Source organism: Pinus tabuliformis, chromosome 9 (assembly GCF_031772625.1).
Source record: "Pinus tabuliformis cultivar Carrire ecotype Pingquan chromosome 9, CPIR1, whole genome shotgun sequence".
In the NCBI taxonomy this organism is placed as follows: Eukaryota; Viridiplantae; Streptophyta; class Pinopsida; order Pinales; family Pinaceae; genus Pinus; species Pinus tabuliformis.
Genome location: NC_142307.1, coordinates 1,354,600,336 through 1,354,618,086, shown reverse-complemented (window position 1 = coordinate 1,354,618,086; position 17,751 = coordinate 1,354,600,336). Strand labels below are relative to the sequence as shown.

The 17,751-nt window shown below is 37.4% G+C and overlaps 1 protein-coding gene across 5 annotated transcripts in view; it reads left to right on the top strand.

Moving 5' to 3' along the window:
- LOC149153528 (glucosamine 6-phosphate N-acetyltransferase-like) overlaps nucleotides 1–17,751 on the top strand; it is a 134,078-nt gene that overhangs the window by 47,115 nt on the left and 69,212 nt on the right. The window contains exon 2 of one of the 5 annotated variants that reach the window (XM_089440908.1): nucleotides 16,095–16,337. The exons of 2 other annotated variants lie outside the window; for them this stretch is intronic. In XM_089440908.1, the coding sequence (XP_089297034.1) occupies nucleotides 16,095–16,162 (68 nt within the window). In that variant the 3' untranslated portion in view covers nucleotides 16,163–16,337. Of the gene's footprint in view, nucleotides 1–13,404; nucleotides 13,830–14,842; nucleotides 15,004–16,094; nucleotides 16,338–17,751 lie in introns of those variants that run through there. 2 more of the 5 variants (XM_089440905.1, XM_089440909.1) reach the window with 2 other exon arrangements.

The window sequence follows — 17,751 nt, the reverse complement described above, 5'->3', positions numbered from 1 at the left end:
TTTTTGAAAAAGTCGACAAAATTAAAAAAATACAAAATTATTCATTTTAAATTTTTTTTTAGCATCTAAAGTATCCACAACGTCAAATAAATGCAATTCCACTTAAACATGAAAATAAAGCTAATATACAATATGTTTATGAAGTCTAGTGCTACATCACATATCAAAATAGTGAATTAAGTCCTGAATCTTGAGTCCTATCTCAGTCTCAACTCTCAAAAGTCAAAATATCAACAAAAAATATAATAAATGTATATCATGAGTCATCTACATGTTATAAAGTAATCAGTCACTGAGATACCCTTCCCCTTTTATGGGAATAGGGAATGACTTTGCCTTTTCCTCTAGAGTAAGGAGGCCCTGCCCTTGGGGCTACAAATGGACTCTGTCGTCCTCTAGAAGCCAATAAAAGAGGTGGCCTTTGTCCTCTGTTGTTGCCCATCCTAGATGGTGTCGCCTCCTCCTCCTCCTCCTCCTGTTGCTTTGCCTCTTGACCTTGCTCCTCCTCCTTCTCCTCTACCTTTGGCTCTCCCTCCCTTGCAACTGTTACCTCCTCTGCTGCTAGTGCCTCTAGATCCACATCAGGGATTGAGTCCATGGCCAGCCTCTTAGTCTTGACCCTCCATGCAACATTGCTATCAATATTGTCCAATGAGATGGCTTCCACATCAGGAGTTTTTTGAAGTTGTCTCACCCACAATCGAAGATTCTAGTAGACATAGACCATGTCATTGAGGCAATGGGACTCCAATCTGTATTAGGGTGATAGATTGTAAATTAGTACTTAGAAAATTAAATATTAAAAATAATAAAATGAGTTCAAAAATTTAATTTGAATTTTTTTTACCTGCTACGTTTTTCACTGTGTATTTTGTCAAATACACTGCAGTTGCGCTCACACCTAGAGGAACTGCATGTTTGGCTGAGCACTCAAACGACAAGATTTTGGAGATGGGGTACTTTGTCACCATAGCTTGTCCACCAAGCATCTACAAGTTTAAAAAATGAGAAGCATAAAACAAAAAGTAAAAACATTGAAATTCTAAACTTGAAGCAAATTATGAAGAAACAATGAATTATGAAATTTGAAACAAACTGAAGCTTATATGGCATTTTGGTCGTCCTATTCTTAATACCCATTGTAAAACCAAATGTGCCACCTACCATCCTATATATCTCCATTTCTTTTGAAATATATTCACGTTCTTACTCAGATGCCACCATCCTCTCAACACAAGTGAGGAATCCATCCATCACTTCGACATCAAATGTGAAACCACATGAGTAAGAAAATGCGGGGTTGAGGTAGATACCTGCAGCATGAATGGGGTGATGGAGGGTATTGTTCCATCGCTCATCAATCACTCTCCATATGACCTGTGGTTTCTCTAACCCCTCGTCTCCCTTATCTTCATAATAAGCACGAATGGCTTCTTTGACTCTATTCATGGTCTCATACAAGTAGCCCATTGTGGGCTTGTCTCCATCAACCAACCGAAGAACCCTTACCAAAGGTTCTGAAATGGCGCACACCTCCTCTACTCATGCCCAAAAGCTCTAATCATATGAAACTAGTCTGCATACGCCCTCTCCCTTTGGTTTGCGGCTACTAGATAAAGCACGCCAATCTTGTGAAATAAACATGCTCTTAACATTCCACATAGAATTCAATAGAGACTAAAGAGATATGAAAGTAGTGGCAACTCGTGTAATGGCAGGACGCACCAACTCTTTGTTGTTGGTGAATCTTTTCATCAAGCTAAGCACAGATGCATGATTATATATAAATTTTGTTATGCTCCTAGATGATTCAACAATATCCCTCACAAGAGGAATCTTACCTACATCCTCCAACATCAAGTCAATACAATGAGCAGCACAAGGTGTCCAAAACAAGTTACGATACCTCTCCATAAGCAACTTGCGAGCAACAACATAATTTGCAGTGTTGTCCGTTATGACTTGGACAACATTTTGTGGACCTACTTCTTGAATGAAGATGTCCAACAACTCACATAATAAACGCAGATGCATCAACAAATTTCATAAACATTGTCCCCTTGGGACATTAACCAAGAAGTTAAGAAGGGTCCAACCATTCTGGTCAGTGCAACCATCTGACATGACTGAGCATCCAGTCTGTTCCCATGATGCCCTAAACTCCTCCAATCTTGCAGTGCAATCAGCGTTTTCATCTTGAAGAAGAGGCCCTCTCAACTCTACAAAGGTAGGGGCTTTGTACCCCAGGCCAACGACAACAACAATGTCAAACATAGGTTGGTAGAATGGGTTTGTCTTGGGAATGTTGAAAGGAACATCACTCCATAGAAGACACTTATTGACCAACCTGTCAACTTTTTCCTTCTTATTTTTTTTAAGTGTCGATTTGAGGCCAGGTTGTGAACCAGGTGTGATTCTAGGAACAAAAAAAGATAAGAAAGTTGAGGGGTTGGGACATCTGGGTGTGGAAGGTGATGCTGAAGAACCACCCTCACTTCCACCCACTCTTGAGACCCCTACAAGTTGGCTTTTTATTGCTGCCCTCCTCTTTATCCATCAAAGATTTAATGGCCTGCCAGATGATTTCTTGAGATGGATTTGGGTAAAGTTCTATAGTTTTCCCCAGAATTGGCCCCAAATAGAATTTTAATATGTTGACAGCCCCTGACATATGCTTGCCACACAACTTGCAAGTCAAATACATTCTATTGACCCCCCTAGATTTGGGCATAGTATGAGGGTCACCATATTCACACATAGGGTCCAAAAGCCTTGGCATTTTGTTTGAAATTTTGAACTTGAATTTGCACCTGGGCACAAAAAAATTTGAAAAATATTAAAAATTTCCCATCACATAAGAAGCAAACACAAATGTAATTGTTGATTTTAAATTTTAAATGCCTCTTCTCACTCACTTGAACACACTCAGATTCACTAAACAAGGGTTTGAATTTTTGTCATTTGATTCTTGAAAGTTGAATGTTGAAGTTTTGATTCAAATTTCTAAGCAAAAATAAGCTAAAAACAAACTAATAGAAAGATTTAAGAAGTCATTTGTGTAACAAAGACTAAGAAAGAAATTGAAATACAAACTTGGCAGCAGCAAATCGACACCTTGAATCTCTCACGTTGAGCAGTGGACAAATCTCCAAATCCACACCACAAAACTAGCAAATCTCCTGCTCTTGGCCAATGGCAAACAACTCCTCTCTCCGCAGGGACGAATGGCAGCAAGGAGAGTGAAAAATGAGTGTTTTTTTGCCTTTTTCCTCACTTATCTGTGGCCTAGGCGAACTCCATGACTTTCTGGATCAAATCCTGATTTAATCTCGACTTTTATGATTTAATCCTGATTTTTTCAACAGGGAAAAAATCGCCAAAAAGTCGGCTGATTAAATCGGCTAGTCCAAAAAATCAGACTTTGTCGATTTAATCGCGACTTTTTCCACAATGGCATATCGAGCGATGCCAGTGTGCATAGAGAATGATGCCACTGCCAATGTTCATGTGAGTGATGCCACTGCATATAGAGCGATGCCATTATACGTTGTGATGTGAGCTGCTGTATGTTGTAAGCCACTGTTAATGTAATGCGATGCCAAAAATACGAGCCTCAAAGTATCACAAAAAATGCAATCCGCTGGTGTAATGATTCGATCTGCAAAGTATAAGGAAATGCGAGCCACAGGGTATAATGATTTGAGCCTCATCATACATGTAGAGATGCGATGTCACATGTGGGTATGCGATGCCACTTTGATATAGACATATGCGATCCATAGATAGATAAATGCGAGCCCATAATTGCGATCCACATAAAATATTCAAACCTCAGAAAGACAATGGAAATGCGAGTTGTCGAGTGTGTCACCAATGGGCCATTGTAAACATACTGTAGAGATCGAGCCACTGTAATATGCCTTCAAAGAATGCGAGCCACATAGGAGAAATACAAACCACAGAATGCCAACCTCAGAGTTATACAAACCACTGTAGAAAGCGAGCCTCAGATGTGAGAGGACAAATTCTATCTTTTGGAGATGGATCGATCCTCTTCTTATAGCCTTCCTCAAGACCAATAAGAGTCAAGTCGACTTGACGATTTGTGAGGCTAACTAGAATTTTGGAGGGAAACTTTTGAATTCAAATTTGACCCAAAAATAATATTTAAATATATTTTATTTGCTTTCCTAGATTCCTTTTATCCAATTCAATTTCTTCCTTGGGGCAAGATGGGTTTTCTTTGGGGTAGCTAGGATTCCCTTTGGGGAAATTCATCCCGAAGGTGCCCAATTTCAACAGCCCCCAAGGGGAAGTAACATTTCCTTAGTCCACCCTTTAATTGATAGGTGTTAATGAATAAAAATGATGGTATGTAGGGGAGAAGACTTCATGGCCAAGCGCCATGGTCAAATGGATCAGCATGGTGCGGATCCACATCATGAGTGTATAGATGTGAAGAGGGAGTAATCACGAATGCATGAGTTACCAACTTGACCTTCGTTTTTCCACCCTACTTTTTCTTGATTTTTCTTTCTATTACTACTCATAGCTCAAAGGGTTAGAGCTTGCTTTGAATGATGTATAGCAGTTGTATTACCCCTTAAGGATGAGTCATTTCATTGCTCATTGGGGTTGGGACATGCAAGGGTTCCTTTTATGATGTAATGGGGCAACATGTGCTCAGGAATTGGGTGATGGCCACAATGAGCGAGGTAGAGCTCATGTTACACTACTTCCCACGTGCTAATGTGTATGTCTCGACCATCTTTTTCATTTTGATATTCCTTCTTTTGGTTTTGCTTTGTGGCCATAATATGCTCTTTTCTTTTTCTTTTAGCTGCATCAACCTCCTAAGGCGAAGTTACGGGCCTTACCCAAGTATGAGGATGTATGGGTGCCAAATCTCGGAGAACCAATGGTCAGTTGAACTCGAGGAATGGATGTGATATAAGAGCTTGTAATGCAAGATGGAAAGTGGTAAGTATGGAATAGGGGTAGATGGAACTATGCTATCTCAATTAGGGCTTCCCAAGTAGTGCCCCTCCTATACCCATTGGGCCATTGGGGGGTTCCCACTAGACTAGGATTGAAGATTAACCCCCCATTTAAGGTGAGGGAACAAGATCACGGTCAAAACCACTCTTTCTTCCAAGTCACCCCATAATCCATATCAAATGCCCAAATACAAACAAGTACAAACACTCGATTGCAAAATCAATAAAGTACCTTTTGATGAGAAGCCCAACTTCATCCATGTGCTCTTACTGGATGGGTGAGAAGCATATAGCTGATGCAGGTGTCAGAGATATAATGACACGTCATTGACTAGTGGTGGCTCTCAAGGGCTGCATGGCTAGCCTCGATTGGATGTGAAGAATGGGATAAAGTTTTGCTCCTATAGGGTTACCCTTTTTGGTGGGTAACAATGTTTCTTTGCTTGTGGTGCATTATTGAATGTTTCTCTCCTCCTACTAGCATGATATGGTTGCAGTAATCGACAAGTTCCCTAAAGGATGCTAGAGACCCAAATATGAGAATGCTAGAATTGTGTTACAAGATAGTGATAGGGCCAAAATCCATTGAGTGAGCTAGAGAGGTATCCATTGTATTTGGCAATCAAACAAATGTTAGAAACCAACTTTTGATATATGTTTTTGGTGTGTTGGCTAGTGATGTAATGTTTCTGGCTGTGCATGACGACTCATCAATTATTGCATATGCTCAAAACATTTTATACCTCTACTGAAAACCATTAATGATGTTGATTTGTCTAATGTGATTCAAGTAATTATTATAGCTAGTCATTGAGTTGGTGTATCCTTACATCTTTTGGTTTGGGTATTTTGGTGCATGCATTTAACCTTTGGATGCATGATGTTGTTAAGCATGAAGAGTGTGGATGGATTGATGACTTGTACAAGAGAGGGAAGAAGTTTATCAAATTCATCACTGGGCATACAAGGGTCCACTACATTTATGGCCTTCACTCTAGCTTGTAGTGACTTAAGATTGCAAAGGCTAGGTTTGGTAGCCATTTCCTCACCTTCATGTGCCTTTTGAAGGTAAGATATGCTTTGGATGGCATGGTAATGCTTGATTAATTGGATAACTTGTAAACTAATAGAGATGATGTTAATGTAGTGAAGGATTTCGTTCTTGATGGTCAATTTTGGGCATATGTTATGTGTGTTTTGTAATCTACTGAGTCAATTTATAACATGATTTTGTTTTAGTTTCAAAATGGCAAATCCATGTGGATGTGTATGAGTAGATGGACACCATGCTAGGCTAGATTAAGGATGTTGTTGAGCCTAGAGATGTGAACATGTATAATCATATTCTTATATATGTGGTCAACTGACGGGAAAAGCTAAGTATTCCAATACATGCTTTATCGTATTTGCTTACACCAAAATATCATCATCCATCATTATTGTAAGCACTAGCACCAAGTGGCTAAGTGAAAAGAAAATTGTACCATGATTCAAAGGTTCAATTGGGTCATATACAAGCATTAAACAAATTGGTCCTTGATGAGGATTGTGAGACCATATGACGACAATTAAGCCACTACATTAGTTGCGACCATACCAACTAGTGGAGATATTTTTCAAGTGGTGGAACATGTATGGCGATGCTGCCACATAGCTACAACATTTGGCCACATATTCTTTGATAGGTTACGAACACTCATTGTAGAGAGGTATTGGAGCACTTACAATTCTGTCCACAATATTAGAAGAAATATGTTGAATGTAAATGGTTAGAGAGCTTGGTTTATGTGCATTGCAACTTGTGATTGTTATCTTCTTATTATGAGGAGTTAAAGATGGATATAGCTTAGAAGACTTGGGACAACAATATAGAGGAGGATAATTTGGATGATGGAGCATTGGTTTTAGAGCAATTGGGGATTTCTCTTTTTGATGATGATGATCATGGTGAGATGCCTCCCCCATTTGTTGTCATGGTTGCCTTGACCAAGCCTCTAGCTCTACTACCACAACCACGTGAGGGCTATGGAGGTTGGGCTATGGAGGTTGTGTTTGTGCTAAGAGGAAGGAAAAGTATATATGATAATTTTTTCTCTTTTTCATTACTTTATTTGTCATAGGCTTCAGCTTAGTGTTAATCTTAAGTTAAATTATCACTTAAGTAGATGGCCTATTTTTAAACATAACTCTTTGGTCATGTCGGTGGATAGCCTACATCATTTCATGAATTCATGTTTTACTTCCTATTTTATGCTTTAAAATTTGTAATTTTGTATCTGCTAGGTGGTTGATGTTGAATGATTAAACATTAATCTACTATGGATGACAACTATTGATGACATTTATAACTTTATAATAAGGTAGTATTCATCTATAAGTAGTAAAATTATGCGTGTTTTCATATTTTGTACAACTAATTTGGCATTCTACATGTTTTTTTAACATATATGCATTATAGTATCTAACTATATATTATATAAAACACTCCCACAACACGCGTTTTTTTGGTAAATGGGGCTCCCAGCACTTGAACTATTGTTCCCTCTTTGCCCCATTCTCAGGCATGTAGGTAGGGCTCCAGGGGATGTGATTTGCTTGACAAGCATTTATGTCTTACGGAAGTAGTGTTGTAGGGTTGCTTTTCATGAGCTCAAATCTTTGTTTAATATTGAGGAAGTTGATGTATTTAGATCAGATATGGGTATTTAGATCTTAACCAGGATTGTCATTTTCAGAAAAGATGTAGATAATCTTCAAGTCAAGGCCAAAGTGGATATGTTGGCTCTCCTTGCTTGTTATGGGCAAGGAACTCCTTGTTGGACTACTCTCTGGCCCTTGGATGTGAGACCTGTGATGTATATGTATGCTGATTCATAATGTAACATATACAACATTTTCTAATTAAAAAACATAAATTTCAAGAGGGGTTTGATAATAAATCATATATTCAAAATTTCAAACAACACATATCACATGTAGGAGTATTTTAGTTATTGTGTAGCAAAGAAATAGGAAGATATGTGCCTTTTCTCATATAAAGTTTTTGTACAATGCATTTGCCATTTGCATTTTTTTTGGGAGCTTTTTTTTTGAGGATATTTCTTGACTTATTTCATATTTTTATTGTTCCATCTCTAATTATGCCAAACTAGCCACTATGGAAATGATGTGAGAGATAAAATGATACAAAGGGATGAGAAGGGATAGTTAAAGTTATTTTTCAGTTTTGTAGTTAGAAATTTAGTTGTTGTTACATGGAGGATGATACATGTTTTAATAAAATTATAGGCAAAGGGTTGGGACCTTGATTAGGTGAAGAAAAACGAAATTACAATTAGTGTGAACAACAAAAGGTTGACAACTAATTGAATCCCATTAGTGCAGCCTGTGATTCAACAAATAGAGGCTTTCATGCTCAATGCTTGCGTAAAGATAAGATTGTTAGGACCAACATTACTGTTGTGCATTCAAGCTTCAATACCTTTCCATATGCCTTTAGAAGATGTATTTAGTAAGAGACCTTTAACTAGCCTAATTTTTAATATGTATATCAAGGGTAGCAAGGGTGTTGATAATGCTATTTTCTCATATTTTTTACATATTCTATTTACATGCTCTCTATATTCATTTTGTTCAACTCTTTTATATTTCTTGGCATTCGGTCACTTAAATAATTCGCTTAGAGAACTGTACTCTTTTGCGGGAGGTTCCAATTTGTTGAGTGCGATGTTGTGGATAGGAAGGGAAGCGGACAATGACATGAAGGGACCTCGAACCATGTCTCTCCACATGCAGAGGCTCTTTTTTCAAAATTGGTGCTTTTTGAAGATGTGATTTTTAGTCAGTGTTTTAAAAACCGGCCGGTTTGAACTGGTAATCGGTCAAACCGGCCAATTCATTAGCCGACCGGGTCAAACTAGTAGAAAAGCCGAGTTCGACCCCTCGCTTCGCCTAGAAACCACAAAAACTGGTGGTCGCCGGCCAGTTTATGGTCAAACTGTCTAGTTCCGTCCTAAACCGACCGGTTAGCTGCGAAGGCTGCAGAGGACCCACACAACACAATTTAGGAAGCTTCTAGGGTGCTTTGGAGGGAAAATAAGGGTTATTTCCCTCCAAAAACACCCTCTCCAAGCCTTTAAAAGGATCTCACCCCCCTCATTTGCATCACACATCTCATTTGGAGTTTTTGTGAGTTTGGTTGGGAGCTTGGAGAGTGTTGAGTTTTTGCTGGAGTAGTGGAACAACAGAGTGTTTGAGCTAAGTAGTAGTCATCATGCCTCCAAAGCCAAGGATATTGCATGGGCTCATTGTGATATGATTGATGGCAAAATGATTTGCAAATATTGCCAAAAATCTATTGAAGGAGGGGATATTAACAGGTTCAAGCAACAGTTGGCTGGTATAGGAGGCCATGTAAAGCCATGTGGAGCACCAAATGAAGTAATAGGGCATATTGGGTAGAATACCTTCAGAAGTTTGAGACTCAAGTCACTGAACCAATAGAGAAGTTTGTGACTCACGCAGTTGCAAAGTTTGGGAGTCGAGACTCAACCAATTGAGTTTGATCATGATGACTCATGAGAAGTTTCAAGTGATAATGCTGATCACTATTATCATATATGTAGACTTGTAGTAGGCCAATGGCCCCATAGTTTGTAGGCTTTGTTTTTGCACTGTGGAGGCCATTTAGAGTCTCATTGATTATGTATTTTGTTGCTAATATGTATTGCACTTGGTGCCATTTTGATATATTCACCTTTACATGGTATATGTATAAGCAAACTTTGCATCTTTTGTGTCTATTGGTTTGGAATCATGGTTTTAAATCTTAAAAATAGTTTTTTCATTAAAAATGAATTATTTAATGTAATTTTTAAAAAACCGGTTCATTTGACTTGACCAGTCTGGGTTTGAAACCCGATTCATTAGGTGGACCGGTTCGGTCACTGGTTCTAGTTTTTAAAACTATGTTTTTAGTAGATCTACTTCATAATGAAGATCTGCCCTCCTTTGGGTTACCTCATCGTTTATTATTTCCAGATTTGGACAAAAGATTCAAGGGCCTTTGGCTTGATCTCCCCCAGATTGAAAGGCCTCATAATGAAAAATCGGAATCAAAGGAGGTTTTCCAGATTTTTGTTAAAACCCTAAGCGAGAAATCAATCCTCTTAGGGGTTTGGGGTTTGGATCTAGTGGAAAATCTGAAGCAGACCATACAAAACAACTTGGGTATACCAGTTTTTTTTATAGAGTTTGATTTCTGTAGGGAAATTGTTGCAAGATACCATTCAGTTGAAAGATTATGGCATTGAAAGGAACTCCACCATAATATTAAATATGAGGCTGAGGGGTGGGGCTTCAAGTATCAAAAACCCCAATGGACTAGCCTCATTCAAGGATGCAGTGAAAGGGAAGGTTGTTGCTCCTACTGATCAGATCCAAAATATGCCAGGACCATACATAGTGGAACAAGCAGAAAAAGCACCAGTGATGGATGTTAAACCCTCAGAGGTAAAATCTCCTGTTGCTGATTTTCAATCTAAGGCATTAATATGCAAGTTTAATGGCTTCTGTCAGATATCTGAAAACTTACATTAGTGGGGTTTTTCTTCTTGGACACCCAACTATGATCTCTATGGTTCAATTTGACACACAAAAAGATATGGAGAAAGTCCTAATTGACGAGCCATGGTTCTGGGGTAGAGCTGGGCTTTTCATTACCCCATGGTTCCTTGAATTCGATGCTACAAGCATGATGGTTACTACAATGCCAAATTGGGTGAGATTGCCATATCTCCCTCTCCTTTTTTGGCACCATTAGGCCTTGGAAGACATTGGAAATACTCTTGGAAATTAAAAAAATTGGACTTTGACAGAACAAAAAAAGGTATTTTTACATTTGCCAAAATTTGTGTGGAGATAGACCTTAAAAAAGGTCTACTTGATCGTATCTATCTAAAACATGAAAACTTACAGTGGATCTAGGTTCTAGATTATGAGAATACGACATTTAGATGCTGAATTTGTTTTCAAATAGGACATCTACAGAACACATGCTCGCTCGCAAAAAAGATTCCAAAAAAGAAAAAGAGGCAGGCCTGTAAGCCAAAGGGATGGCAGGTACCTGACAGTTCTGAAGAAGAAGAAGAAGAAGAAGAAGAAGAAGAAGAAGAAGAGACTATGGAGAATACTCCAAATATGGATGCTCAGGCACAACATGGCATCCAAGCAGATGAAGGAGTTGGGGATCAGTCAGGAGCTATGACTCATATTCAGAAGGGTTCCAAATTAGCAGAGATCAAAGCAACAAAGCAATAGAAGGAGGCAACACTCAATGAAAAGGGATTGGGGGGTATAAAGAGAAATCATGTATCCGAGAGATCGGATTCAGAAAATGAAATCCCTTTGCAAGAAGCTGGAAATCAATTGGCAAGAGTAACAATTGATCCCGACCCATGGGGTTTGGCAAAAAATTCAGAAAAAGAAAGGCAAAAAGGGTAAACTAAGTGATTATTATCACACTTAGTCCTAGCAAAATATGTACTTTTTTACAAATTTTTCTTTTATTGTGCATCAAACGAATGGTTGACATGATCGAAGGCCTAGCGGCATCTACATAATGTAATCTTGTTCCTTGTTATTCAGGTTGAATAAAATTACGATTTTTTCTTCGGAAAAATATTCATTTTGTTTGTATTTTTTTCAACAGGAATTAAGATATAATTTTATTAAAAGGTGATGTAACTAGACAACTAGAGTACAACAGATTTATGATAGACTAGTTTTACAAAAATACCTTCTCCCATCATAATAGAAAAAAGGGGAATGATCCTATCATTGTCCTGCTATATCTAAGACTAACTTTTTCCTGTTTACATAGTAAATTCAAACAAATTGTCCACATAAAATAATGCAAAAAGAAACATAATTATCTTTTATGTAGATTTCTTCCTTCACTATTGAAGATAGAGTTTGTTGAATTCTAAACACAATTTTTGATTCTACCTATTTCTCTTTTGATTTCCTTCCCCTTGTTAGTGGGGGAAAGGAATGCCAGTCTTTTCTTAGAACTGAAAATCTCAAGGTGCTTCGCTTCCCCTTCTTTTCTTCTTCTAATTTCTCAACTACTTTGAGGATCTTCTTTAGAGAGGGTGTCAAAACCCCAAATGAAGCCGCTTTCGGAATGCTTGAAGTTAAGGTCTTTGATTTTTTGGCTGATGGATCGGGGTGAGTCTTTGGGACTTCCTCTTTCATGTCCTCTTGATTGTTGTGGACTTCCAATCTGGCAGGTTCCTGTTTATCTGATGGACCATTTGTTTGTCTCTACCCTTTCTTCTTTAACATACTCTTGTTCAAGAGCTTCAAATATGTTGTTGAATGAGATGGATGACCTTGTCTGAGGTCTTTTTGTAGGTTGAGATCCCCTGCACTGTTGCTTCTTGCGCCTTCTGGATACCTGTTTAAATGGTTATTCTTGTTCATTATTACTCTGGGAAATGGGGCCCTACTTCAAATGACATTGTGTTCCTTGAGTTTTGGGCAGACTTTTGCGAGGCAACCATACTCCCTTCAGCACTTGAAGGGGATCTGCTCATAGTCAAGGGCTTGAAGACAACTCTCAACCCTCCATATTGGTTTGAATCACCTCTGGTAGGCCTTTTTCTAGATTCATTTCAACACAAATTTGGCACAAGTATAGATTTTACTTTTTGGTTCAGCTCAATCTATATGGCGCACAACTTTTCTCCTATGGATTTGAGAGAAGCTTCATCCTAAGAAATAATGGGAATGTGTGGTAGTGTCATCCATACAGGGGCAACTGAGATTTCCATTTCTGAATCAAAATTCAAGGTCCAATGGGTAAGAACCATTTCCTTGGAACCAATGATGTAGGGATCTGATTTGAAGCTTTTATATCTATTTTCTTTGTTGCTAAATTAACACAAACAATAATCCTTGCGACAATAATAACCAAAGATATGGCTTGGGAAATATCCCAGTGCCCTGAGGTCGATACCTGGCCTTCTTGAGGGTTAGGTCAGAGCCCTGTGAACTTAACAATAAGAGCTTCCTCATGCAACATTATGGCTTTTCTCTTTGCATCTGGAGACATGTTCAGCATGGGAATGGTTTTTAACCCTTTTAACAAATCTTCCACCAGTAGACCGGAGCAGAGAAGCATAGGCTTCATCCTAAAAAATAATTGCATACCTGACATCCACAGAACGATTCCTTTATGGAGTTACGGACCCTTAGGAAATACCCCCAAACTGCTGGGGACTTCATTGGGGATTCAGGGACTTGCTGTACATGTCCCCAAGATGTGTTGGTTAGATTTTAGGAATGTTTTGAACCTATTTTGAGGATGTTCTACACAGATTTCAGGGATTTTTTGTGTTTATTTCAGGGATATTCTGGGCAGATATTTTGAGCTTTGGCAATCATTAACATTGACGATTGGATGATATGATACATTTTCCCATCGATTGGTTTTATATTGCACTGAATCTAAATCTGTTGTACAAGTTGCAAGTTTGCAACTTAAAACATGGATTTTGTATGATGAATTTCAATTTGGGTTTCTAGTGATTTAAATATTGTATTTTCAGCAACAACATTGCAGCAAGAAAAATCTCCATGTCAAGAGAAAAGGAAATGCAACATTCCAAGGGGTTGACTGTTGTAGTTGTTGCTCTTTTCTTCCCTCTTTTTGGGTCATCTCAGCTTTTACTGTACATTGGTTTGTATGTGTCACTCAAGACCAGTGCTTCTACTGTCCGAACCTTTAGGCATTGTAAGAATTAAAAATAAAATAAAATCAGATAGTAGTGACTTGGATCAAGTACTAAATGTTTGAATAATTCCTATTTAATCACCTTAATCTGAAATATGAATCTAATCTCTCTACAGAACTAAAGTATTTTATAGTGGTTTTCAACGTAGTTGCTAAAATATGCAAAACCTATTGAGAAGTGAACGCCTTACATGTTTTAACATAAGCATCATTAACGAGAAATATGAGGAAGAAAACCTGCTATAGAGCCACTTCTTTCTCTCATGGTACCTTCATGGACCTTATGGCAAACTGCAAAATATTACACTCAAGTTTTTTTTAAAGCTAAACTGCATTTTGCTCATGTCTAGCAGCCAATAATAGAATGTCTCAGCCATTTTTTAAATTGCTTGAATCTTTATCAGCATTGTCAGGTGCTAGGGCAATATTATATAACTTGTCATGCTTACAAACTGGAAACAACTACAAATGTTTCGGGTGAGTTTTAAATTTTAAATTTATTATAATTATAATTATAATTATATAATTGCCATCCTAAACTTGCCACCCCGTGAAAATTTTTAAATTTTAAATTTATTATAGTTATAATTATAATTATATAATTGCCATCCTCAACTTGCCACCCCCTGAAAAGTTTGGGGGTGTGCTCTAGCCATCCTAGGGACGTCCCCCCTTCTTGAAAACCAGTGCAACATAGATGTAACGTAATTTGCCTTCACCTTTTGCCTCTACGTTTTGAAAAAAAAAACCAAACACTGCTACATTGAATCATTGTTGAAATCCATGCAATATATGTTGTATCAAGAGGATGGCTTTAATATTTTAATTTGTGAGCCCTAATAGAAGATGAAATCACAGCCTACAACATAATCAGATGAATGATAGAAAGCGTCTTTTCCAATTTTAAAATATGCATTTTAAAATTGTTTTGGAGTGGATCATCACTGAAATCAATGGAGTGGATCATTTTGCCCCATAACATTGTTAATATCAATGCACTTTATCATTTTGACTGTGGTTGTCTAACTCTTATTTTTTGGCTCTTTTCTAGGCATATTTTCCGTTCAATTTGATATTCGGGAAGGATTTGTTAGAATTACAAGTTTGAGCAGCGTGGTCCGCCCAATCCAAATGCATCAAGGGTTTTTTAATGTGCTAAATCCATTTAAATTTTATACATTCAAAAATGAATTATAAATTAAAAAAATTACAATCTCGAACAAAATTGTCATCAAATTCTGACCAAAACACAAAAAAAACCAAAACCTGGAAGAGTTAAACAACCCCATTTTGACCTATAACAATGCTAAAACCAAAACCTAGAAGAGTTAAACAATCCCATTTTGACCTATAACATTGCTAAAATCAAAACATTGTATTGGATCGCCTCTAAACATTGTTGAAATTAATACATCGAATGATAATGTACTACGTTGTCGTTGAAATGAATCCACTATCTATTTTAACATTATAACAACAAAACCAATGAAAGAGAGTGGCCAAGGTATATTTGGTTGTCTGCATTGTACCATTGCTGGAATCAATGCACCATGTTGTTATGTGATGTATGGTTGCTGAGATCAATGCACCATGTTGTATTGTGACGTGTGGTTGCTGAAATCAATGCAAGAGAATGGTGAAGGTCATATTATTGTTTTGCACTGTACCATTGCCGAAATCAATGCACCATATTGTATTGTAATGTATGGTTGCGGAAATCCAGTATGACCATATTGAATGGAATGTATGGTTGCTAAAAACAATGGTACTAGTTTTGTACTATATTGTTGCAAAAATGAATCCCACAGAAAGTAGTGCCAGGAAAGCGCCATGGAATAGGAGAACAAAGTATGACATATGGTTATTTTCTCTTGCATTGTCAGTGCCGTCCCTATTTAATTTTTGCAACTCCACCTGCAAATACAGTTTAGCTATTTGTTCATACATTTCCTCAATTTGTGTCCTAAATCCTTTACCAAAGCTCTGTTAACTCAGTGATTCCTTAAAACCTTAGCCATGCCAATACGCTTGAGCAATTAATGTCTACACATTTTCAGTCTTAATGATATATTTGAATTGTTATAGAGTAGTCGACGAAAACCAATAGTATCAGTCTTTACTATATCAGACCAGCGGCTCTGGTAATCTCTGATTGCGTATTGAAGAGGTTGAACAACGAATTATTACGACATATAAATAGGTAACTGTCTAAAATCGACGACTAAGTATGGTTTTTTGGACCTCGGCGTAGAGGTGCATAGAACGACAACATCACCCTGAACAGCAACATAACATGATTTCAGGAAGGAAGAGACAGGTGATTGGTGGCTGTGTGGAAGGTCGACCTTATATTGACTGTGGGCATAATTGAAGACTATTATAAGACATTGACGGCCGTAGAAGATTGACACCGACGACAATTCGAGGTCACGCAAGTCAAGCTTAGAAGATTGCTCAATTCGATTTAATTTTGGGAAGTTGCACCATATTTATTGCCAGAAAATGATCATCCTTGAAAAATAAGGAGTAACAGTGATATGAAAGCTGTTTTTGAAGTGGTATTAGGTAAATCCTTTATTTAAAAGTCTTTGAAAGCTAAAAAGATTGTTTTTAAAATGTAATCGCTGTTTTTCAGACCCCTCTTAAAACTATAAATTATAAAATCGTCCTGCATATTTAGTTATAAGCAGTTCTTTATAGGAGTTAGTTGATTAATTCGATGTTTTTTTACAGTGTCACAAGGGTTTCTGTTTCTCTATTGGAGTCGTAAGTATATTTTTTTAGAGTAATAAAGTGTTTTTTTTAGGGGGGAGCGCAGATTTTCTGAAGCAGGTATGATCAATATTAACAATTTTATGATATGCTTAAATTTCTCAAATTGATTGGAAAGAATTACTTGGAATGGAAATAGAAAATGGAACAATTCCTTTCAAATCATGATCTTTGAGACTTAGTCATAGGAGCAATTCAAAAACTAGATGCCATTACTAATTATGGAAATAGAAAATGGAACAATTCCTTTCAAATCATGATCTTTGAGACTTAGTCATAGGAGCAATTCAAAAACTAGATGCCATTACTAATTATTGCCGAAAGAAACACAAAAATATAGTATTATATTTTAGTTTGACTCTTGAGGTTAACATTCTTGTCACATTAGAGTCCTTAAAACTGCTATTGAAGTATGGTAGAAATTAAAAAGCTTGTATGAAAGTTAATTCAAACGAAATATTTTATATTAAGAAAATCTGTGATAAACGCAATTGATTGATACATGTAAACTGAACTGGACTTTCCAATTGATTTGCTTTTCCACATGTTTGCCTGGAAATGCCCATTAGATCCAACATTTTTCCAGCTGTACTATCTAGTCTTCTAAATTTATAGGTGTAGATAAATAAAAAAAAACAAATTTGGACAAAATTTACAATGCATAGAGACAACTTTAGGGATATACTGCATCTCTAGAGGGTAGTCTAAGGAGGTGATGTTTTTGCTTGGAAAAGAATGGAAAATTCGACACAAATTTGATGAAATCCGACAAAAATTATTGAAAATCCGGGTTACAACTATCAAACTTCAAAATTTTGGGTGCCCTACGGGTTCTCGATGGTGCTGAATCCATTTCCACCATTAAAAAAACAATTCAAATACTCACATGATCGGATTTCTTGAAAATTGCCGGATTCTGATAAGACATTCAATGTCTGGGTGAAATCATTGCCTCGTTAGACAACACCAATCTCTAGACCCATTCCCCTAGATTGAGGGGACAATGGAATATTCAAGTTAAGAAAAACTTGATCAGCTTGATTGACAGTGTGGTTTGGACTTGTTTAGTGAATGCTGCAAAATCTTCAATTTGTTGTTGTAAGCTTGCGATGCCATCATCTACCTTCTGCATAGTAGTGCGTTGGTCGATTAAAATCTCCATAGTGGAAGTAAGTCTAGTGACTCCCT